Source organism: Cygnus atratus, chromosome 7 (assembly GCF_013377495.2).
Source record: "Cygnus atratus isolate AKBS03 ecotype Queensland, Australia chromosome 7, CAtr_DNAZoo_HiC_assembly, whole genome shotgun sequence".
Lineage (NCBI taxonomy): Eukaryota > Metazoa > Chordata > Aves > Anseriformes > Anatidae > Cygnus > Cygnus atratus.
In genome coordinates this window covers 11,799,519-11,824,251 of record NC_066368.1, presented here as the reverse complement: position 1 = coordinate 11,824,251, position 24,733 = coordinate 11,799,519, and the positions used below count along the sequence as shown (strand labels likewise).

General features: G+C 39.8%; 1 protein-coding gene across 1 annotated transcript in view; it reads right to left on the bottom strand.

Moving 5' to 3' along the window:
* Nucleotides 1-17,089: 17,089 nt before the first annotated feature.
* SORCS1 (sortilin related VPS10 domain containing receptor 1) overlaps nucleotides 17,090-24,733 on the bottom strand; it is a 289,292-nt gene continuing 281,648 nt past the window's right edge. The window contains exons 25-28 of the mRNA XM_035547734.1: nucleotides 20,291-20,396; nucleotides 19,950-20,110; nucleotides 18,476-18,594; nucleotides 17,090-17,146 (exon numbers count right to left, since the gene is read on the bottom strand). Of these exons, the coding sequence (XP_035403627.1) occupies nucleotides 17,090-17,146; nucleotides 18,476-18,594; nucleotides 19,950-20,110; nucleotides 20,291-20,396 (443 nt within the window). The remainder of the gene's footprint in view (nucleotides 17,147-18,475; nucleotides 18,595-19,949; nucleotides 20,111-20,290; nucleotides 20,397-24,733) is intronic.

Here is a 24,733-nt window from a genome sequence, read left to right as displayed (position 1 = left end):
ATCTTCACTTTTATTCTACTGTTACAGTCATGCGTTGTACTTTTTACATAAATTCTTCTCAGAATACTTCAGTCTATAAAATCAATTAAATCCTCTCATTCCCAGACTTTCTCAGCGTCCTTTCACCATCTGGAGGGACTGAGAAGATTTTAAGATGGTACTATTCAGTCCTCCAATGGATATCTCAGAAACTTTAGATGCTGTTTCTAGAAGGTTTATTGCTGCAATGAAGGTCCATGAGACACCTCTGGCATATGGACTAAGCTCTTTTTAAGGACTCTGTACAAGTATGATAAAGGTATTGTCAGACTCTCTGTGAGCTAAGGCCAACAATATAGCCAGAAAGTGTGTGAGTCTTAGTATGCTAAGTCTTCTCTCAATCTCTTATGGTACTAGGGATATCAATAAAAGCTACAGATTTTTGGCCCACTATACTCTTGGTACTACAGACGTAGCATGAAGCCATCCTTGGCTTGACGAGCTCAGATTCACATTCTTCCTTTGCTGAGATTTGCTGAGGGGAGCCTACATCCCCTCCTATTCTAAAAAACTTCTTGACCATTAAGATCCTTGAAAGAGAGTGAGGCACTGTTTTTCCTTCCTGTTGAAATTGCACACTTGGAGACTAAAAGCAGAAAGGGGAGGTGTTTGGCCTGGGTAGGAGAAAGAAATGGGTCCAAGTTCATGTGCTAAGGCCTTACCATACATTTTAATCAATCTACAGGGAACCATTTTAAATGATTTACCCACAATGCACCACTCCTCACATAGATTATGTTAATATGGTTTATGAATGTTGGTTCAGGTTATCTTTTTCATATTCTAATCAGATAACCTTTTGTGTTTGATTTGAAACTTTATCTGGGGAATCATTTTCAATCTCCTTCCAACAAGATAATGCTACAGTTTTACACGCTTCTGACTCCACCAGAATCACTGGCATTATACTGACATAAAATCAAAGCAGTGGAAGATGGAAAAAAAATGTGAATAGGATCTCTCTAATAAATTAAGAATTTATACCCTACAATCATTTTGAAAATAACTGCAGCTTGACAATAGCTATTGCCTGTAAATGAGCATCCATGAATATCACATTACTTATGAAGGAATTTCATGATGACCCAAAAGTTTCTCAAGAGCTTTGGCTGAACCTTGCTCATAAAATTAATTTTGAAGTGCTAATTTGGCACCATTTTTTTTTAATGCACATTAATTCATGATATAAATTTTTACATGTTGATATTTTTTTAAAATTTCAAACAGCATTGGAGTTTGTTTGAGAAATGTACTCTCTCTATATAAATATACTATAATTAGAATCACCATGTTTTAATGCTTTATTTAGTTGCAAGTGAAGAAATGTGTCATGTCATGCCATGACATTTTATAAGATCAAGTGAATGAAGTCCTTGAAACTATTTAACTGTATCATTTTGCCACCTAGCTTTAGGGCAAAAGTTTACACTGCCTGCGTTAGCTTGCTTTGGCAGTAAATGGGTGAGTGGCAGAAAGAGTCATTTCTGAAAAATAGTCAGGAATGGTCTTTATGCTGAATGAACATCCACTTAGAAATAACCAGTAATAAGCAGAAGGCACTACTTAAGATTTTTAGAGAGAAATCTACATTCATAGCATTCTTTCTTTTGAATTACATCTGATTTCAAAGTGATTAGCCTGAAGATGAGCAATTTGGTCTCTGGCCTAAAAAGATGAAAAATCTTGAACCTGAATTATGACCTGGAGCATTCTGGAAATGGGATATGCACTACTCTCTTCTTTCTGAAACAGGACCACTCTGCACCCTGAAGTGCAAAATTCATGGTGGCAGTAAATAAGAGCAAACATGACTGTGAAGGACAGGACATGACACACACAGCGAAGGCATGGGGAATTTTGACATTTTCATCCCTATCTAAGGAAATTATAAAGCAGCAGAGGAACTAGAAAAAAACATCCTTCATGCATGCACTAATCAGCAAAATATTACACAAAGCGTAGACAGTACTCAAAGGAGTTGGTTTGATGTTTGTATTAGCATTTTCAAGACTTTCTCAGACTGCTCTCCCTGGATCAGCATCTTTCTCAGCAACTTTGGCAGCATTTAGGCAGCACTAAGTGACTCTGCTTCAGTCTGAACCATACTAGCAATGTCTATGGGCCAAATGAAAGTGCTCCTGTACATATGCAGTGCTTAAACACATGCACATACAAAGGACTTTTTTTTCTGGTTGCCCAGGGGAACAGCCTGTAAGCTCAGAGGTGCTCAGGCAATACATAGCAACCAGCCCTCTGGGCTGCGATCTGCAGTTAAACTGTACCAAAATCCACTTTAGATGGAATTTCTGCATTCTGGATTTTGTCATGACTGTTCTTTTGTCAGTGATGCAGTGAAGGAAGCAAAGCAGTTTGTTGCTGCTGTGAAAGACAGTGATGGTAGACTACTAGACTGATCATAATGAAAAGGCATTTAATATAATAATGATAACTTATGTGTTTTTATTTTTATTTTTATTTGTGTGTGTGTGTATGTTTATCTTGCTATCTACCTTTCAGATAATCAAGTTTATGATTTTCTGTATTTGTCTGATCTACTGACCTATGATCTAAGTTTTCTATTGATGCAATCATCTTTTCCCAAGTACATAGATCAGTTTCTTAATGCAAAATTTTCCTCCTTGAAATAGTTAGAGATGAAGTGTCCCTCTGCTCAGTCCTTTATAATATGTGCCTGATAATTGCAGTATTTTCTTTTGACTGTTGTAGCAATGCCTTACCCACTCCACATTCTCTTTGAAGTAATCCACCCTCACAAATGAGGACACTTCAGCTTTTCTTTTTTTTTCTTAAGTCTATTGCTTATCCAAAAAGTTGGTAGATTTTACAGACATCACATTTTCATTGGTAAAACAGATGGAAGCCACTGGAAAGTGCCTAACCCATGCAAGATGTGATCATGAAGAAAATGATGCCTTTGGATTTGTATGAGGGAATCAAAATCAGTGATTCGGTGTGGGGGCTCTTTTTGGATGCATATTTGTGATTAAACATGAGCCCTTCAGAACCATAGCAGATCACAGCAAATTAAACCTCTTTGTGTGTTCCACTCCATAGTGCAGATGTACATTATGTACACTCATAAGAGATTTTCAATTGGAATTGCTTTTTAGTTCTTTTTATATGGCAAACTGTCTTTTTTTTTTTTTTTTTTTCCCCAAGGAGTCCTTGGATGCATGCCTAAAAACAAATTTCCAAATCCCTTCATCAAACTGCTTCTCCTTTTCTTTCTGTTTCTGCCCCTCCCTTTCCTTCAATAATAGTGAAATCAATTCACATCATAAGCTAAATGCAACTTAATGTATTTGCAACTTACATAAAGAAAATCATATTGCAAACTAAATAAGGTAAATGAATAGTGCATGAACTGCTGCCATCTCTTGGTTATATTCATCACTCCAAGTATTCTGGAAGTATTCATCTAAAGAAGGAATATTAGGGCATTTCATTGTATTATTTTCTCTTTCGCCTCACATGCAAACTTGCAAACACAATGCAAGAGACCATTTAATATTTTTCTCATGCTATTGCTGAAATTGTCTGTTGCAACCATTAAGGTAGTGTTTAAACTCTTCTGATAACATATTTTGTGTGATTAAGCTATGCTCTTTGTCCTACTTTGCTGTGGATTTTTTTTTTTTTAATCTCTACCTTTGTTAATTTTTAAGTTTTTTTTTTTTAATATTTTTACAGAGAGAAAGAGAGAGAATTTTATTACTTTGGCATTCTGATAATGAAGAACATGAGAACAAATAAAGGGAAGGGCAGTGGTAGTAGGGAAATACATCTGCTTAAGTGAAACAAGATGAATTTACAATATAATTTTTTCCATGTCTGAAGAATAAACACTAATCTTTTGTCTTATCAAGATGTGTACTCTGATTAGAAGCTCACTGAAGATAATGGCAGTTGAAAGTAAACTCCAGTTGACTTCACAAACATTCAGATGATTTCTGGTGAAAATTATCAGTTTTTCACTGAAGCTGTCAGTGGAATGACATTGGTTTCTCCCACCCATACTGATCACCACAATCACTGCATGTTTAATCAGTTCCTGCTGATTTCAGTAGGACATCAATTGACCTTTTCTAGGTCAATTGCAATGTGTGGACAGCTAAAATATCCAGTCTGAGCAGTCATTAGATGCCCTCTGAATGATGATACGGATGATGAATAGGAGCACAGTCCTGGCAATCTCCCAATGACTGCCACAGAGACAGGTTTTTCACAAGTTTTTTTGCTTCATCCCAGCCCTGGGTCCTGTTCCTGTTGATGTCATGCTTGTTTTTTAATACTACATGTTTGCTGCAGCCACTAGGATGAGGATTAGGCCCTATGGCTGTGCCATAGTGTATCATGCCAGATGCAGTGATGGAGAACCCAACTACCTGTACCAAAAATACAAATGCAGATCTGAGATCAGACTAATTAAAGGACTCCTGAGTTAGGCCAAAGGTTTCATTAACACCCAGGCTATAATTAGCAGATGCTCTCACTTCCTGTTGTTGTGACTAAATAGTATAATTGTATACAAACTCCGTTAAAACCCCTGGCATTAAGTTTGAAAGGACTTGTAGAAAGGAATAACATCTTCTTGTGTAGCAAGTTTTGCTTCACTAGTTTTTATTCATGAGCTTTTACATGACAACTTACCACAGCTTGATTTTTCTTACTCACTGAAGTGATTAAAGCACTATCACCCTGGAGGTTTCTTGTTTGTCTGCACATCGCCGCCACCATTTCAGCTTCCTCCAAAGCAAGGGCAGAGGCCTAGTGTGCTGGAAATTTGGCAGGGTGAGGTTAGTTCTCATTTCACAGAAGAGCCATCCTGTATTCTCTCTTTTAGACTTCCTGAATTTTCTTCCTGATGACTTGATTAAAGGACTTAAAAAAAAAAAAAAAAAAGTAAATCTGATCTAGAAGAGCATAGTATATATCATGAAAAGTGTTTCACCCTCAGAGTTGTTCAAAGATAGCCAAATAAGTGTATGTTTAGAGATAAACCCCTGTAGAGCCAACACATGCACTGTGATACACAAAAGCACTGTTTAGCCTCCCGTATAGCAGAGGGGGCTCAGAGCTTTGATATCTCCACACAGCAACAAGTGTGGCTTTTCATCTACATTTCATGTATTCTAATGATGAGGGTGGGGGGCAGGAGGGAAGAAGGAGAGATGTAAAAAAAAAAAAAAAAAAAAGAGGCTGAAGTAAAGCATCATTTAAATATTAGAAAACATTGATGAGCTTCAGGCTGACAGCTGAACTAAACCAATCTGGTGAGCCAATACTTTGCAGGCATGAAAACATGTTGAAAAGCCACCACAGAAGTATAAGTAGGACCACCAGTGCTCAGATCCTGTTACTTAAGCAGTGCTTTTCTCAAACTGCTTTGTCCACCGGTGTTTCCCAGAAGGGATGATTTCTTTGGGTAACTTGTGGAACGACTTATCAGTAGGCAGTCTGCCTGAGGATGCAGAATTTGCAGTTATTGTCGTAGCCTTTTCCTTCCCAATACCCTGCTCACAAGGGATTACATGACGTTGCTCAAAGAGCAGGCAAATGGCCCTCATAAGCCTATAAAAATGTCTTTCCAGCCTATATCTTAATTTTTTATTTTATTTTTTTGACAAATCCAGGACATTTTTTAAAAGCCCAACCCTAGAAGCAGGTAAATTCACGTTGACAGGTTCCTTCTGGATGTGAATACCTAAAGTGTAGCTTCCAAATTGCTCTTCCACTGGTCTTTTTTCCACCTGTCATTATACTAAATGCTAAAAAATGTTATGCCATTAACTTTTGTGTTCAAACTCAAATAAGTCTTGGTGGCTTCCAGACCCCCTCCAGAGAGACATCTTTCCTACATAGCTGCAGCTGTAGAAGAAAGGGGAGAGCTGTGTTCTTGTTCATTAATCTGGTTATTGAATGATATTTCTCTCATGAGAAAGCTCCACAGAACCCTGTAGAATACTTTTTATTTTCTAGAATAATTCACATTCTTCTGAAAGTGACTCGTCATGCCAAAAAGGATATGAGCGCTTTAACTAAGCATACATGTCTTTCTAAAGGAAATTTTCCAGCTCAGTCAGACACCACTAAGCTCAAAGCAGGAACTGGACTGAAAATTTCTGGTTTGTGTTTTGTTAGACTTCAAGTCTTAATCATTCCATCTTCACTGTGTCTTTGCTGGCTGGAAGCAGGAGAAGGCTGAGAAATGAGCTACCTCCAAAAGCTCATGCCCTAGCTGCCCTGGTCGACAAATGTCTGAAATGAGGATGAGCTTAGGTTCCCTATGAAAGTCTGCATGTGCAGTACTGAGTTTCAGAAGATCCCTGCTATGGTACATTATTCTGGAGAAAGATCTTAGATTGAGAGATAAACTCTCTTTGCTACACTTTAAAGCAAAAAGGGCAGCATGGCTGGACTTTTGTGAGGTCTCCTGAGCTCTCTGTAACAAACACTGCTGGCTGCTATGACCATTTCAGCAACAGAGATAGAAAGGTTTTTTTGCTGTTGTCCTGCTCTGGTGAATAAAAAAGCTCGGTGAGGAGAAACAGAGATTTCATTCTGGTGAAAATAAAATATTTATAACTAAACTAAAAACTGAAAGAAAAAAAAATGAGAAAAAAAAATGGCAGAAATTCTCTCAAATCAGTGTACAGTGTTGTTCCCACTCTCCTAAAAATAATTATTTGAATTATTTACTGTTCATTAAAAGAGATAATGCCAGTTTGGCCTCTCAGCAGTGATGGAGCATTTGTGAATAGTAAAAATATAGACATTGTCAATTATGACCTAGGTACATTGGCCTAATGATGTGAACAAGGTTTAGTGCTTACAGTCTGCAGATAAATGAAGGATGTTAGTTTCTGAGGTGGCCAAGTATTGCATTCACTTTTAGAAAAATAAATTAAAATCCTATTTAAGAGGATGTTTTATTTACTTTTTTTTTTTTTCTCTACAGCTGTAAGGATAAAAAGCATTTCCCTGATGATATTAAAATAATGTTTAAATGCAATTCCCTGAGAAGGCTGAGTAATTTTAAATCCTGACTAAGGTATTTAATTTGAAATTATTTAAGTGCTTATTTGGCTGAAAGGGATTTTAAAAATAAGATCTACTTATTAATCTTCAGGCTAAGGAAACATGCTAGTGAATTTAATTAAGAATGGGATTCTTTACCAGTTTCATTCCAGTAGTAACCAGCAGGTTTGTAACCTGGTAATTGATATGTCTGCAGGTTAATATCATAATCACGACCACATTTGCAACTAATAAGAACTTTAATCAAAAAGCAACAACAAGAAATAATTGCTAACAATTGTCCTTAGCGTTCACATAGGTTTATTGTTTTGGGTGGTGGTTTATTTATTTATTTATTTATTTTTGTTTTGTTTTTCTCATTGGAGGAACCTTCATATTATTAATAGTAATTATGCATATTATCAATAGTGTTGATATTACATTGTTTATTTCAAAAATCTACACAATGTGTAGCTAGTGTTTTAGTATTGAGTAAGTTTCATAAGGGGAGACTGTCTGGCAATTTTTATCAGTAAAATTTTCTGATAAAGGAATTGGGTTTTTATTTTTATTTATTTATTTTTTCTGTGTTTTCTAAAAGGCTTTGAGTTGCTGTTTTAGGAAAAGAAGAAGGGGAAAAATTTTCTTAAAACCAAACAAAACAAAATACAGTTTCTGATTTATCAATAAAATAGTAATATTTTTAAGAAAATTATTTGATGGTTTATTTGGGGGTTTAATTTTTTTTCTCAAATGATACTTCATTTTTTAAAAAAATAAGGTATCTGGTACTAAAAACTCAGTACTCAGTGACCCATTTTTAGTGAAGTGATCCATACTTGTTGAATACTTCAACAGCAAAGTATTTTCAACATATATGGAGAGGGTTTTTCCTTACAGTCCTCAGAGTTGCTGTCTCAGCAGGTAATCTACTGTACCTCAGCAATTAATGTGGCAACTAATGGGGTCAGTTTGAAAGACAAGGGAGGAGTTTTCCATGTAGAAGCCTTTGAGAACAGCTTTGTTGTGGACACTGCAGCAGTGTGAGAAATTAATGACATAATGTGTTATCTGATATGGTTTGTGGTGGGTGGGCACGGCACATTGAGCTCCAGACAGTACTTCTATCAGGGATTGCACCTCTAGGTCTTCCTGGCTACAGAAGCTCTCCCAGGAACCATTTCAGCTGCACTCCTACACTTTCTTGGTTAGATGCAGTGTTGTTCTCCATGGTTCACTACCTTCGCCACCTTACCTTAGCTGAGAATTTGCTTCACGTTAGTGGTTATCTAAAATGGCACTGGTCCTTCCAAAAGCTGTCTGTCAACACAGCAGGGAAGGCCTGGAGAAATGCTGGAAAGATTCAGATAGGAAATGCAATTCTGCTGCAAAGTGATCTGTCCTCATCACATGTGACCATTCCCTTTCGCCCCACTCTCTGCTGGGAATTTTTCAGCTAGGATGCCCGTTCCAAAGAAGGCTGGGGAAAACATCCTAGGGGTATAGGATAGGAAGAGAGCACATCAACCACTGCATCAGGTTCTCTGCCATCCCAGGCAATCACATCAGAGCAAGACCTGGTGAGATAATGAGGAAAGGGATTGCTGTGGATTACAGGAGGGAAAGGTAAGCCCCAGGACAGTCTCTTTCCCTGGAGTCCACTTCCTTTCTTTCTGCAGAGGCATATATATGCAGACCATGCAACAGCTGAGCAGTGGAGTTTATTCCTATATTTTTCCCATCCTGGGTTCAAGCAATCATGATAAGGTTGTAAATAAGTTAATCAGTGAGAGACAATGCTCGCAAGGTAAATGCTCTCATCTTGCAGACTTGCTGCCAAATTCTGTATGACAATAGGCCTTGACAATTGTGATGGTCTCTCAAGCCCAGGCTTGTAACAAATATTTTAAATTCATCTGGCCTTCAAGAAGAAGAAAGCCTTTTAAGTTCTTTGAAAATATGATTAGAATTCACACAAAGGTTCCTCTGTATACTTCTAAAAGTCTTCTTTTAGTTGTACACTTTTCTGTCCATTGGAAAAGCACTCAAATATTCAAAGATGCCAAAATCAAAGGCTAGCTAGCATCCAGTTAATCCCACCAGCAGGTGCCTGTAGATAGCTGGTGAAGACTCTTTGTAGACGTGATGTTAATGTTCTTTCAGGCATCATCTAGTGAAAAGGAAAATGGAGACAAAAGAGGTTTTTTTTTTTTATTATTATTATTCTTTCCCTAGGTGCTCAAGTCCTAGCTTCTTGATCATTTCATTTGTGCATGATTTTTCATGAATACTGAGGAAAAAAAAGATCTGAAAATAGAATCCAGTTCCAGAGCTACAAATACTTGTCATCTGATTTCTCCTTGTTTTCTGTTTGTTTCTCAAGGAGTCGAGCCTTTTTTTTTTTTTTGTGTGTGTGTGTGTGTGTGAGTAGTTTTGATAAAAAATGCACCTTAGCATCTTGCTACAGACGATATGGAAATCAGAAGTTCGAAAGTAAGCCAATGCAATAATCTGTTTTTAGAATCTTGTTCAAACAAGTCAACAAAATAATGTTGGCTGCCTTCAGTATTATCATCTCAATTAAAAAGGATAATTAAGGGAAGTGTTACATAGATGAAGGAAAAGTTCAAGTAAAACTAAGAACTGAAGGTAAATTTCCTCTCCCTGAAATCAGAACATTCCTTGTAATTTGGGGAGAAAATTGTAACAATTACAGGGAAAATAACAATTTATTTTAATTAACAAAAATATTTATATTAACAGGAAAACAAAACAATGTGGAGGGATCATAATTTCATTCTCTTTAAAAGCTGCTGAACATATTCATCCAATATCATAACATCCACTGAGTATTTGAGGAGTTTCAGCAGCAAGTCTCAAGTGTTTATCCCCCTTGTTTATCCTGAAATCTTCCTGTAAAAAAGGAAGGCTTTTGTTATTTATTAAAAGGATGAGACAACTTTAAAAATAAACAAACAAACAAACAAAAAGAAATAGTTTCTCTTTTACAGAAAAACATGTAAGCCAGCTGATGTCTCTCTTTGGGTACCCTCGTGAAATGAGAGGAAGCCCCACAGCAGCAGGCAATGCAATACAGTTGCTTGTCTATGAGCAGCTGACCACACTCTCCCCAGTATCTCCTTTTCAGGTCAAGGTGGCATGAAGATGTGAGAAAAAAAAAAAAATCCAGCAATGAAGAATGAGTCAATGTGCATGATTGTGTCAGCCTTTCTGATGTGGTGCTGTTGGCAGCCTAACTGTGGAGCTTTCCTTTGTGGCCAGATCCAAGGTTAGGTGGGCACGCTGGCTCTGACTTCGCTTTGGGCTTAGCTAAATGGGCAATGGATATTAATAACTAGACTGATGTGTTTTAAGACTTCAAGAAACAAATCTCTGAACACAGGAAGGCCTTCTCTCTTGTCCATTAGGGATATGTTTTTCAAAGTCAAAGCATCAAATAGAAACTGCTTTCTGTAGCTTTGAAAATTTCCTCCCTAAACTGCAAATAATTTTGGATACAAGTTGTCTTTCATCCAGTGACAGATAAGAGTGTCAGGGACTCCAGTCACTAATGGAATGTAAATAATTAACCAGATGATTCTCCTGAAAGTTCATCTGCAGTGGAAAACACTTCTATCTATACAAGTCAACACAGCAGCAGGAGGAAACCTACCCCATGAATAGCTCCTCCAAGTTTTCTTCTAGAAATCAGTGGCTCAGAGGTTTGTCTCTCCAGTCCTGTGGTGGTACAACAGGGTCTGAAGAAGGATTCAGTTGCACCTTTCTTCTGATCTCTTGAGGAAATGCTTTCCAGAGACAGACATTGGTGCAGCTAGTTAGAGAATCACACCTTAGAGCAAACAGCTTTGCCTCACTCATCAGGCCACAGAAGAATGTGAAGAAACCAGTGCAACAGAGCTGCAGAGGAGCATGAAGGAGAGGACAATGCTCTTTTGAATCTCATACTCCCTGGGTAGGACTAGGCAGGTGTGGAAAGCAGGGAAAAGAGCTATTTTTGTGTGAAACATGGTGCAAATACTGCACACAGCTGCCATTTCTCTACAGTCTTGTCTCATCCACTCACCAGAGGTGGCATCAGGCAGGAACTGCTTAAAATGGGCAGTGTTTGTAACACCTTTATCTGCTACAGAGGTGGAGGAGGATTTCCAGCTTCAGCCTAAATGCCAAGAGCAGGACTCTGAGGCTGCTTGTGCCCCAGAATGGACCCTGCAGTCTTGTGTGCACCACAGCTGCAGAGAGATGAAAATGCTGCATCCCAGGCCATACTGGTATGGAGGTATGTGTTCAGCTCCTCAGTTCAGTGTTTCTCTCCAGTGGCAGAATAAGGATGTTCCTCCCATGCAGGAAGGGTTCACAACCGAAGGGTTTCTCCCTCGAAGCACTTTGTTACACTGCATTTAAATGTGCTGTATGTATTATTCATCTTCTGCAGCAAGAGCCGAGACAGCTGTCAGTTCAATTTGCGTTTCAGAGCTCTACCCTCCAGCTGCCTCTGGGGGCATGATAAGGGATGACATGGTGCAAGGAACAAGTGGCCCACGCTACTGGGTTGGGGAGCAATTATTTGCCACGGTAGCTGCAGACCTAGAAACACTACCACAACCAGTGTCATATAGGAAGTCTGGAGGACAATTTTGTTACCAAAAGTGAGGCTTTCCTCTTGAATCTATGCTGTACCAAAGGCAGGCAAATGTGACACTCCTCTCACAAGATTTGCACTACATTCCTTCTCTTCCACCTTTGTCTCTCAGGGCTTCTCTGTTAAACATTATAAAAACTACAAAGCTTTGGGATTGTAGTTTCCTTTCTCTGCAGCTGAGTGGGTACAGAACCTTGCACGTCAGACTAATGATTCCGGTTGGGTTACTTCTATACAATTAATTCAAATATGAAGCACAATGTAAGAGAGACCCTGGCTATTGTTTGCAGTATTTATGCCCTCAATGGCTGGTTTTGCTACAGCCTCAGAGAAGCTAAGGAAAACCAACAACGGTCTTGCTCCTTCTCTGCTACATACGGCTGGGCTATTACAGCTTGTTGGAAGGCCATTACATGGACCTTAGCAATTACTTAATCTCTAAGCACTTAGAGTCATGGTTAGATGTTTGACTAGGACGTATTTTAGCCATGCTCTCTCTGCTAACAAAAGCTCATAACATTCCTAAAGAAAATAGTGCATAAATTAGCACAGCCTTCAAATCACTCTAGCTTACCCCAGCAGCAAGCAAGCCTTTTGACAGACAGAACAGCAGGGAGCTATTGCCGTGGCAGGCTATCTGGACTCTGTCTCTGCAGCTCCTAGGACTCGAGGTATTATCCCTATGTTGAGTCAGGCTGTTTAGATGTTGGGCTGTCCCAACTCATTTGGAGATCTCATACAGAGTGCTGAGATTTTTAATGTAGAGAGTCTGGTTAAGATCCACTTATCAAAACAACTCAGGATTACAATGCGACACTCAAGATGCAATATAGAAGTAGCGAGAAAACTCTTTCACGTTTTCTTCACTTTATTCAATTACTGTGTCACCTCTACTGCCTGTGTGCATACAGCACCTAGTGCTGGGGTGCCTGTGGACTGCACCACAGTGCAAATAACAAGGAAGACATCTTGAAATTCTCACATTGAGAAATACATAACAACAAAGATTTCCTCTAGGTCCTGCTCTCAGCAGTGAATGGAAATACATAACCATATTCTCCAGTAGGAATCAGGGAAAAGAAAAAGCTAAAGTTAAAACTGCAGATGAAACATATCTCTTAGGCTGATGACTTGGTACATGATAGCACTTTGATCTTATCAATCAGAAAACAATTTGACTTCAGTGTTTTCTTCTGGGTATTATGGCCAGGATCATACCAACACTCTAATCTAAATGGATCTGTTCTAGCTCAAGCATTATTTATTCACACACTTTACTATTCTGTTTCATGGAGGAATGTAAGGACTGCATGTCATTAACTGAAGGAAAAGAAAGTTTTCTTTTTTAACACCATGAACATGGTAGCTCTGCAACCAGGGGTAGTTCAAAACACTGAATGTACCTAGAGATATAATGTGCAGGGAAATGGAAATGTGCAAGGGATATGAAAGGAAACTTTCCATGCATTCAATGAGAGATGACAGCACACAGATAAAATACTAATCCCTTGTTATGAGCTCTAGGTACCAGACTAAATGCAATTGTCAGAAAATTTGAACAGAAGCTGACAGGACCATAAATGGGTTCATTTAGGGTCACTGGAAATTCCTGCTTTATTTGCATAAGCAAGTAATTTAAGTCTTGCTTTCCAGTAAAAATTAAAGTAATTTAACACAGTCACATATTAACAGAAAGCAATTGCTTGAGGACCAGATCCTCAAAAATATTTGACAACTAACACCTACTGATTTCCAGGAAAGGCAACCCACCGTTTTAGCCTAGATGTCATGCTAGGTGGAGAAGTATGAATTGCTCTGAATCCAATACATCTGTCCCATCCCTATGCCTGTGGTCGGGCAGTTAATATGATGGTAGAGAATCTACATCAGACTAGGAAAATATTTTGAGTTTTTAACCATATTTTAACTCGATGCTTTTTCTGGAAAAGGATAATAAACTTTTTAAGGTATGATCATATCCCAAGAGACAATTAATATCCAATATCCACATTGGATATTTTAAGTATTTGGTATATTCTTTGTTTACTAGCTGTGTTCAGCCATTATCAGAACATTGCTGTGTTGTTACACAAACCAGAAAACAACAGCTACAAATAACAATCAGTCTTTGCCTCAGGACACACACAGGCTGAAGAGAATCATCTGAAAATGCTTTAGAGATGCTTGCCAACACCAGACTTACTGTTTATGGCCAGAGCAGATGCCTGCTAATTCAGGTGGGTACTTAGATTATAAAAGCAGATTACATCTACACATGCTTCTCAGTCACCTGCTCAATGGCCATCACTGTGCCGGCTGTTCATCAAGCCTGAATGAAAGGTGAGGGAAGGCTACAGTGCCTGCTTTAACATTTTAGGCTACTAAGAGTAATTATACCAGGATTTTCCCAAGCTGTGAAAACTCCACACTCCTACAATAAGCAAACTCAAGATTTCTGTACTTAACATGTAATATCGCGGCTTTGGTCGTTGGGGATTCTGAAGCACAGATCTTTGACTATGTGGATATGTAAATTCACATGGCACAGGTACAAAACAGGCTAGAGAAATGAACCAGGAGATAGTTATAAGAAGCAGAATGGTCTGGTGCTTGCATTCTAACTTGAAAAGCAGAGCAGCTACATTTTCTTTCTTTTTCTCAACAACATGTATCCACTGTTATCTGGCAAGCTGACTGAAACTTCCTATGCTTCATTGCTTTCATGTGTAAAACCTGATTAATTAGTAATTGCAATACCTAAAACGTTCCTTCATCAATGTTGGCAAAAGTATATTTTAAAGGGACCTTTGGCAGTGAGCGTGCATAGGGTTGGATAACCGTGGGCAGAGAATGGAGCTGGAACTCAAGGGAGCTACTCAGAACTCTGCCATTGCCAGTTTGGAAACCAGAAAAAGAGCATTTCAGATCTGCATCCTTCAGTTTCCCCACCTGTAAAACAGAGATAACAGTACCTATCTTCACTTATGAAGCACTTTGCCCAAGGGCTAGGAAAGTTAACTTCACCTTGGCACCTTGCTTCTAAGAACGGCATCATTTCAGAAGCACAGTTATCACCATCTCTTACTCCTGTGCTTCCCATGCTACTGAACAATCCTTTATTTTCAAAGGTATTCTCTTCCTCCTGTTTTAAAGTCATCAGTTATCCCAGTCCAGGACAGAGTATTAAAATGAGCAACAAAAACACGGGCCTTCATTTAGAGACATAATCTGTTTAATAAATATGACTGTAAAAGCAATAAACAATAGCAATTATACAGTAGGCTACATTGTATTTAACGAAAGGGAAAAAGAAGATGAAAAAGTACATCAAAAAAAGTAATTTTAAAATTAGAAATATTTCCAACACTATAAGAAAACTTTTTGATTGGCTTACTATAAAAATAAGTTGGCTAATGTTGGACCTCAGTGGGGAGTATTATACAATTTATGCCAAAAGTTTTCCATCGTTCTTAAAGCTGTAGTTGCAAACACAATAGCAAAGCCATACAAACTGTTGTGTTTCTACCTGTCTGCAGAGAAACTACAGAAAGAGGCAGAAGACTCCATATTGTGATTATCCTTTGACTACTATAGGTCTAATGCTCTTATATTTGGTATCACCTTTTTATTTTTTCCTTTGCCATCAAGCAGTTTGGTTGGGGCTTATGCCCAATTTGTGACAGAAAAATTTTCAAAACCATCCTCTCCCAGCCCCAGAACTCCAGACTATGCCAGTAATGCTGCTTTGTCCTGTTTCTGATGCAAGTTGCCATGTGCAATGTTTATTGAACAAAACTCATTCACTTCAGGAATCAGGGTGCCCCCTAAGTGTGCTGCATTGATTGTGAACCAGCTGGTATTTGCTTTCACCTAACATATTTAAGTAAATGTATATTGGTTACTGTCTTTCTCTCTTTGCACTTCAAAACAAAATCCTGGTGCTAAGTTTACCTGAGTTGCATTGGAAATCAATAGGTGTGATGGACACAGTTTAGGCTTCAGCCAGATACACAGTGTCCTGGAAAGACTTGTTTGAGGTGTGCTAAGCCTGCTTTCCCCCTGTTCCCTTGCATAGTCTACATGCACATGTCCTGCAGTCACGGTTCTAGTTGCAGTGTAAGACACAACCTTATGGTATTGGTAAGAACTCAAAATCTCGTACACAAGAGCAGTCCTATAGTGCTGGGGCTCAAAATGCATGGGAACAATCTCAAGCCAAATCCTACTTTACTCTCGCCCCCTCCACCCAGAATGGCAGTAGTTTGCAGATCTGCAACCAAGGGGGTTTGCCAAGAAGTCCATGAGAAACTGCACACAGGCTGTTCCCTGCTCCCTGTTATATTGACAAGGTGTCTTCCAAAAATAATGATAGGCCTTGGGGTGACTTCCAAAAGGTAGAGATCTGGGACTTCCCCAGACAACTCCATAGATCAACACTAAAAGCAGCTGAGGGTGTTATTAGGCTTTCTCTTAGCCCAAATTCAAGGTGTAAGGCTGGTACAAAGTACAGTGTAAGTTCATGCTGGCAATAACCTCCTAAAAGTACAGTGGCAATAAGTTCCTAAAAGTACAGTTTGGACAGACCTCCTCGTCTGTAATGCATCCTTATTCTGTTCAGTCCAAGGTTAGGGGGCAGAAAGTTACTTCTGAGCAGTACTATCAAAGGAATGCCTTGCTGTGAATAGGCTAAAAAGCCATTTAATAAAGAGCCTGGCTTTGCAGGTGGAATCGTCCATGCTCACACCCAGCCTCCACACAGCCATGGGGTGTGAACAGCAGCTGCAGCTAAAGGAACGAAGGGCAGAGTCCAAACGAAGACATAAACCAGACTGACCCAAGATTTTCAGTGCCTTTAAACTCCAGTGTGATTTCTTGTGTGTGACCTGTGAAAGTCTACTGGGGCAGCTAGCCTTCCCGCAGCCCAAAGTGCTAAAAGAGTAGTTAAATCTAAAGCCAAGAACCCTAAATGCTCCCTCCCACCTCCCCAGCCCTTCTCCCCCACATCCCAGACCACCCATCTCCCTAAAGAAGAGACCCCCATGCATATTCTTGGCCTATATCATTATGAATTTTCTACAAATTAGAGACAGATCAGAAAAAAAGAGAGAGTGGAGGGGTGAAGGGAAGGGCTGCAGGGGTAAGTAGTGATATCAGTTCCTCTCCCCCCACCCCCCACTAAAATTTTACACCTGTACAATGCAGTTCCGCTATGGTGTCAGTATAATGTCCACATGCACAGGCTTAAAGCTAAAAACCCTTTGTCATCTGAAGAATTAAAAAGTCCAAATGCAATGAGCTCTCCTCTTTTTTTCAATATAGATATATATATATCGGTGTCCTCAATTCAACCATTTACATAGGTAGGGATTTCTTTTGTGCTCTGAGGCTCAGCAGCTGTGGAAATACTTCCTGTGGCAAAGAAAGAACAAAATAAGAGTCAGTAAACAACAAGCGTGTTTAGACAAAGATGTTTGAAGGTATCACTTTGCTGGCCTTTGGGATTCAGCTGTTCCAGACTGACACCTTCCCAGAAATGTTTTCCTGTTATTCAAAACACTGAAGGTGATGTCCTGTTCTTTTACTAATGAATGAGGATGATTCACCCATGTTGAACAGAAGAGGGAGAGACCAGAGCAGAAGGGTGGAGGGAAGGAGGGGTTGAGGTCCTCAGAGGAAATCTGTAACTCATTTGCAATTATAGTGTTAGAGATTCCATAAATAACCTTAAGTTTTGCCTTTGCAAAAGAAGAGCCTAAACTTCCACATCCAGAAGATAGGAACTGTGTTTTTTGCTGCCAGGGTTTGGAGAGAAAATTAAATGATCCAGGGACATTCATTAGATTTCTCCAAGGAAGGGATGTTAGTCCCTGGATGGTAGTCAAAGGGGTTAAAAAAAATAACTGGCTTCTGAGCAAGCATACAAAAGAGAAACACCCAATTACAGACTTGCTTTGTTTTCCCAAAAGCAAGAAAACTCATTAAAAAATAAATTGCTGATTTCCAGAAACAGATGAGATGGTTATATAGGAGAGTGAAGAGCCTTTGCACTTTCTATTCTGTTCACACCTAGGTCCAGACCTTTCCATTTTGTCAATGAGCTCTGATTTAGTTTCCTCATTCATCTTACTGCCAGGATGGAAAACACTCTTAGGAAGTTTGTTGTACTGATTCCTTTTGATAGAGAATTGAGTTTATCTATCCCACACATTCACCTTTTGTGCTCACTGGTGCATTTACAGGTGAAAATCAAGGATGTATAAAAGGCCAATTTCTGGTTCAATACAGTGTCAAGCAGCACAGGGTACAGCTGAGAAATCCTCAAAATGCTGGATATTGTAGAAAGCCAGAAAAGCTATAGTTGCACCAAATGAAAACCTACCCCTACAATTGGCTTTCGACTGCTCTGTTCCTAAAGGCTTCAAAGGATTAGTTCCCAACACCAGCAAGAGCAGTTTTGAAGCTATGTTCACTAGAGCTAGCAGGTGGTTGACTGTTGTCACTTCAGTCCAAGTGACCTGTGAAAATATGTTTGCCTGCCCCTGGAATGGTGTGAACCATGGTCATTACATTCCTTTAGAAAGAAGAAGCTCAAAGCCCATCTAACTCTGGTAACAGAGTCTTGGCCTGAAATTGGCTGTTTCTCTCTTAGCAACTTACATCAGTTTTGCCTTGGAGGCTTCTGGGGTAAAAAGGAAAAAAAAAAAAAAAAGAAAAGAATTGTTAAAATTTAGGACCCACCGCTCCGGGTCTTGGCTTGAAACCTCTTGGTGATCCACAAGCCTTTTGGAAGTCCTCTGTCCAGACTACCTTGGTTGCATTTCCTTTCCTTGGGTTCTGGACTGTGGCCTGGGGTTGCTCTGTATGGGGAACACCACATGGGAAGGTTGGTCCCCTCACTCCATCCTGTGTACTCCTAAGCAGGGATGTCCAGGTCTGCTGATGGATAGCTGCTAAAAAGCTTTTAATAGCTACCAGATCTCCCCTTGGTTAATGGGTGACAAGAGATCACTATTGATTGCAGTGGGGCTTCCACTTTAGACATCAGTTAGACATCAAGAGACTTTCCTCTTTTTCCTTCTAGGATGTTTCACAGGCCACAATCTTAGCACAACACATTCCCTCTTTTAATTGCCCTTCCCCTTGCTCCCCCTCCATGGTAGCTACAACAACAAATCTGCTTTAGCAAACTCCTGTACAATTTAGGGACATCCTCAGGTGAGAACTAACACTTGGTTAACCTAATGAAATTGTGCAAATAAGGGATCTCAATTACAACTATGCCTCACTTCTGTCTGAGACAAAACAGATTTCCTTTTTAATTTCTCTAAAATCGGTCCATGTTCTTACTTGCAGGACAAGTTCCTGCAAGTTCCTGTGGTCTAGGCCTGCAGAGCTGTCACCTCACAAGTGAAGCTGAGCAATGTCTGTGCAATTCTTGAGTAATGCCTGAGTAGTGTTGGCTTTAGAAGAACATGTCCCCAGGCTGAAACCTCCCTTCTCCATCCATCCCAACACTTTTAATGTAGCCAGGGTAACATAATATAAGCATGCGCAAATGTGTGACTGATCCCAGTATGCTCACTTCAACTTTGCTCACTTTAGGTCCTACAAAGGCCTGCTTTGCTAAGTTTTCAGCCACAGAGTCCTGTGGGAGAATCGGCCTGAGGGCAAACCTAGCTGTCCAATGCTGACATCCCAGGTTTTGCTCTGTTTCTCTGAGAATCAGTCAGGCTAGCATTGCTGCTGGCGATGAGGTCTGGCACAGCATGAAGGCCATAGCAGTGAAAACGTCAACAAATATTTAACTTTTAGATTTGACTTACCGAATCACCTGCTCACCAGCATGTTCCAGGTGAGGGTGGCTGAAGTTCTCCTGGACAGGACTCAGGTGTGGGGCGTAGCCCCGCAACTACATCAGCCCCAGCAAAATAAATCAAATTGCCTTATAATGCAGGATTTTTGAGAAGGGAAGAGGATCTACACAGAGCAACTAGGAGAGGGGAAAAGCCTAAAGTTGTTTCTCTCCCTTTCACCACAGGGCAGTGAGGGAGAGGGGAGAGTTAGCAAGGTTTCCTGTAGCAAAACTAACACTGCAGCAGAAGAGGATGGCAGGAGGAGTGTGCAGGAAGATGGGAAGGGGAAAGGCTGAGAAAAGGGTTAGCCAATTATAAGTCAGAGTCTGACCAGCTGCAGGATGCTGCAAGTTATTTACCTATGGGCTGGACATCCAACTTCTCATCTACTAGTTGCTCAGGGCTCATCAGCTCACTTTGAGGGACATTAGGTATGCTTTCCCTCTGACTGACTGGACTGATCATCTCTTGATCTTTTTCATTCTGCATCTGTGCATATATATTAAGGCCAGGAATCTTCCTAAAACATTAACAGAAACCATCATTGTGGGGTACTCTGGCATATGATGTACCAGCAGTTTTTGCAAACCAAGAGAAAAAAAAAAAAAACACTGTGAAAAGAAAACCCAGCAAACAAAACCCAGATGCCTCAGTGACAGGTGGCAGTGGGGAGAAGGAAATGGCCCAGGGAAGGTCATACCTTTTGAATTTGTAGATTACAAACACAGCTAGTCCCACAAAAACGACAGAGAGGAGCATCAACATAGCTGAACCACTATGGCTGGGAGTCGGGTCCACCAGGGGAGCTGCAAGAGAGGGGAGGAAGGTTAGAGCCACCTCCAGCCTGGAGTGAAAATTATTCTTTCCAAAAATTTAGTTTATTCTCCATTGGCACTTGTAACAGGTCTCATCTGTCCACTTGTTTCCAGGGCCCCTCTCCCTTTCTAAAAAAGCTGTGGAGAAATCTGGGTTCAGACTACCTGTAGTGCTCTACCTAACCCCTGAAGGCTCTATAACTTTTTTAGAGGCTTCTCCTCAGAAGAACATCTGAAACATGTTGCAGACAACTATCTAAGGTAGTTGCAAACAAGGTCACTTGAGTATCAAAACCAGACATTCTGGAGCATCCTGGAGCTATCTATGGGCTAACTTGTCATGTTGACTTTTTATTTTGCTTGGAGCCAGTCTGGGTAGCTCCCAATACATGGTGAATAATGAACAACTGGCTACTGAATTTTACTTAAGCAATGATTCCCACCAAACATATTGCTGTCTTCTGTCCTCTTCTGTCCTGAACAGAAGTCCAGTGCCCTTCACAAACACTGCCTCAGCACCCATGCCTTACCATGGCAAGCTCTTCTCACACCTTTGACATTTTTCATTCTTTCCTCTATCCCTTTCATCTCTTCTGAACACTTTTTTTTTTTTTTCCCCTTTGTGCCCTGTTCTCTTCCCCAGGAGTCTTCCTTGCAAGGAAGTGCACAGGTTGAAAAAATAAAATAAAAACAAACAAAAAAGCCTAACCATACAAAAACTCCCCGTGCTTCTCCTCAAAGTTTTGTGCAGTGTATTTTCATAGCGTCTTTCAAAATAAAGCCACACAAAACAGCCAGAGTGTGGCTTTCCCAGAAATACAAAATAAACTACATTAAATAGAGACAGTTTCCATCACTTATATATACACACAATAACAGAAAGACATCTAGCATCCACAGAGGGACACAGAGATCCAGCAGTCTCCACTGCTCATGCAGACACTAATAAAACAGATTGTAGACAGACATGCACCTGTAGATGTGCCACAGAGTAGAGCTAATGCACACAGCAGGTACATCCTCACTGACTGCCTATATCTGGTGTTACACATGGAAGAAAATGAGGGTAGTGACTTCTCTGCAAGGCAGTGGATGTTAACTTGAACCACTGCCACATGAATCCTCTCTCTCTTGCCCCAATCCACACACACCGAGCAGACCCGTTCTAAAACACAGCAAACAAAAATTATGCACTCACAAGCAAATACTTACTCAGGCTCACATATCACACACGGACGCTTTCAGCAGTCACACTCAGCCTGATAAAACTGAAATTTACAATGAGAAGTGGAAAAAAAAAAAACTTTCATCAAGCAGGCTAGGCTCAGGAAGCTGAGGCACTAGGGTGAAATGATCTATTACAATGAATTCCTCACACGTCTCCACTGTGTCCTTTGTGTCTGTACTTTGTGGGTCTCTGCAGTTCTGTGGGATGACAAAGTGGCTCTCTGACCAATTCAGGCTCAGTATCACTCAATGTTCTTGTTCTAATGCCGCACTCAGAGTCTGGTAATAAACAGCTATTTAACTGCTTTGTGAGGAATGCTGGCAAATTTTACTCTGCCTTAGAGTGGAGATTATTGTTCTCTGTGTTGGGGACATTTTATTTTATTTTATTTTATTTTATTTTATTTTATTTTATTTTATTTATTTTTTAAGAAGGAGGAATGAACATGATGAATAGATTTCAATCTGTTGTCCAGAATTGCCATAAATTAATCCTTTCTCCAGTGTGGCCTGAACAAAGAAGACGGAGGTGTGAAATGTGCTGAATCTAATGCCCATCATTCTGTGCTCCAGGGAATGCATGTGTTTACATACAACATGCACAGAGGCTCATTTCTGCAGGTTCTGCTTGAATATTCACACCAAGTTAATTTAGATATCTGCACTTTTGTTCCCTGCAGCTTCTCCGCTGCAGAAATATCTGCTGTGCATGACCAAGCACACACACAAGAAGTAACATGTGTGTGCACTGAGGCATGGGGATGTACTTACATACATGTGTGCATACATTTATGTACATGTGCACTTACTTACACATACACTTGATGAGATGAGTGGTTAGGTCAACCTTAGCTAATAGCTGCCAGGAGTCCAGCACAAAGTCACAGTGAAAAAGTGATGCCACAGACCAGAACTGCATCTCTGAACCATATGTATCCCTCTGGTTTGTGTTTTCTAGGGACTGCTTCTGGTGCTGCCTTGTGTGAACCAGTTGCAGGTTTCCTTGCTTTATTTTATTATTTTTAAGAGCTTGCGTTTCAAATACACAATTTTTTCTTCTTCCTTGACAACTCAAACAATAGTTTTCATCAGCAAAGTAAATCCCTCTTTTGGCATTTTGTCAAATTCTAAACTGTCCTCAAGTTTTGATGTCATGAAATTAGGCTTTTTATTTAGACCAGGAATTAAATCGTGACATCAGCAGCTTGATAAGGTGCCATGTTTCCTCAAAAACCCCACAGCAGCTGCTCTTTGGACTATTTAAATATCTAGTTTGGCAGTCCATGATTATTTTACATTCTCACTGAATCGTATTTCTGTAAGAGACACAATCCTGTAGGGTTCCTATAGGACACTGTGAAGCTGGTTACAGCAATTACTCACATCTCTACAGAAGCATAGGAGAGAAGCACAACAAAGCCTACCTTGCAGGGTAAATGAGTATTTCCTTCTATTATGGACAAAGAGTACTCATTCCTGGTGTGTGCATAGGTACAAAAACATACAGTTTCAGTGAGCATAAAGATCCTGTATTTACTAAGGGTGTCTCAGCTGAGAACCCTCTTCTTCAGTCTGAGTGAGCAAGAAACAGGCCAGCGTGTACCTTGAGGCTCTACTATTATTTAGCATGGCAGTATGCCATAATGAAAGACCCTGTCTTTTGGTTCACACAGGGCAGAAAACAAAGGTTTAGCAGCCCAGGAGAAATGTTAATATACCTCTGCTTACTATCTGGCTCTAGGATTTGACCTACTCAGCTTTTAGCCACCTCTGAGCATGGACGGAGCAGCTGCAGACCCTCTGCATCCCCTATTGCAGAGATGCACCAAAGTCCTCTCCCAGAAGCTGCAGAAGGCTTCTACATATAGTACAAATCTTGGATTCAGGTTCACCCTGTATTAAATATGAGCCTGGAGACGTGATTTTAAGTGTCATGTTTCCACTGAATGAAATCTAGAACATCCCCTCAGTAGCAAGAGGTAAAGATGAACTTTTCCCACATATTTCTGAGGCAATTCTTTCTAACCATAATGTATTAGAAAAGGCCTGTAGGATCTTCAGGGACAGAAGAATGAAATGTTCATTTGGGGGTTGATCTTGACTTTAATGAACATTGATCAAAAGGCAAAACAGCCTTGTGCATAGGCATTGTAAGTGCACAGAAACAAATTACAAAAGCAGTGAGCAATTTCAGGTAACTCTGTGTTGGTGTTCACATTAAGATGCTCTCAGATAGCTTCCCTAGAATTCGGAGATGGGCACTGACAGTTTTCTAAAAATGCATACGGTATCACTGGTCATAATCATACGGTCATTGTTGAAAACTCAGGCCAAAGTTCACTTCATTGGCAACAATTATTGTATGAAATATATACAAAATAGAATCTTAAACATAAAGACGTGCAATTCTTCTATGTCATATGTCTATTAATATGTTTTTTACAATCTACAAAAGAAAAAAAGTTAAACTTATACTGACTGCCCATGCTGCCTTTTTTTTTTTTTTTTCCACTGTAGGGATTAATCAGCTTTTCTATGCTTTTGTTTTTAACTTGTCTAAAAGTAAGCATCTGATCATCTGTTCCACCGATAATGGAAAGCTAAACATGCAGCAATATTTGCAGAGCAGCTATTAGCGAGTTCTACTTAGGAAACATGAAGTATTGCAAACATCAAGGCTTTCTTTCAGGAGGATTTAAATGCAGTCACACTACACTTTCTTAACAGTCTCTTCTTACCCTTTATTGACAAGGCAGCACATGGGCTGACACCAGTTTGGGCAGACCTGTTCACACCATGCAAAGGGTTTTGTAGAGCAGTTCACTGATGTGAGTGAACTGAGGCTTTTTATTTGCCTGTTATCAGAGAAACTGACAACAACTGATCAGAATTATGAGTTTTCCCCAGCAAATCCTAGGGAAAAGCAATTCCTAAGAATCCTGAGCATGGATTAGTATGTTCCATCTCCTGCAATAGTTAAACAGGCTGTGAAATGAGGGTTTAGCATACAGAAAACACAGAGACACATGTAATTAAATATAAGGACTTCGAAGATGGTTCATTTTGAGATAGGATTAGTTAAAGGGCAAACTGCCTAATCT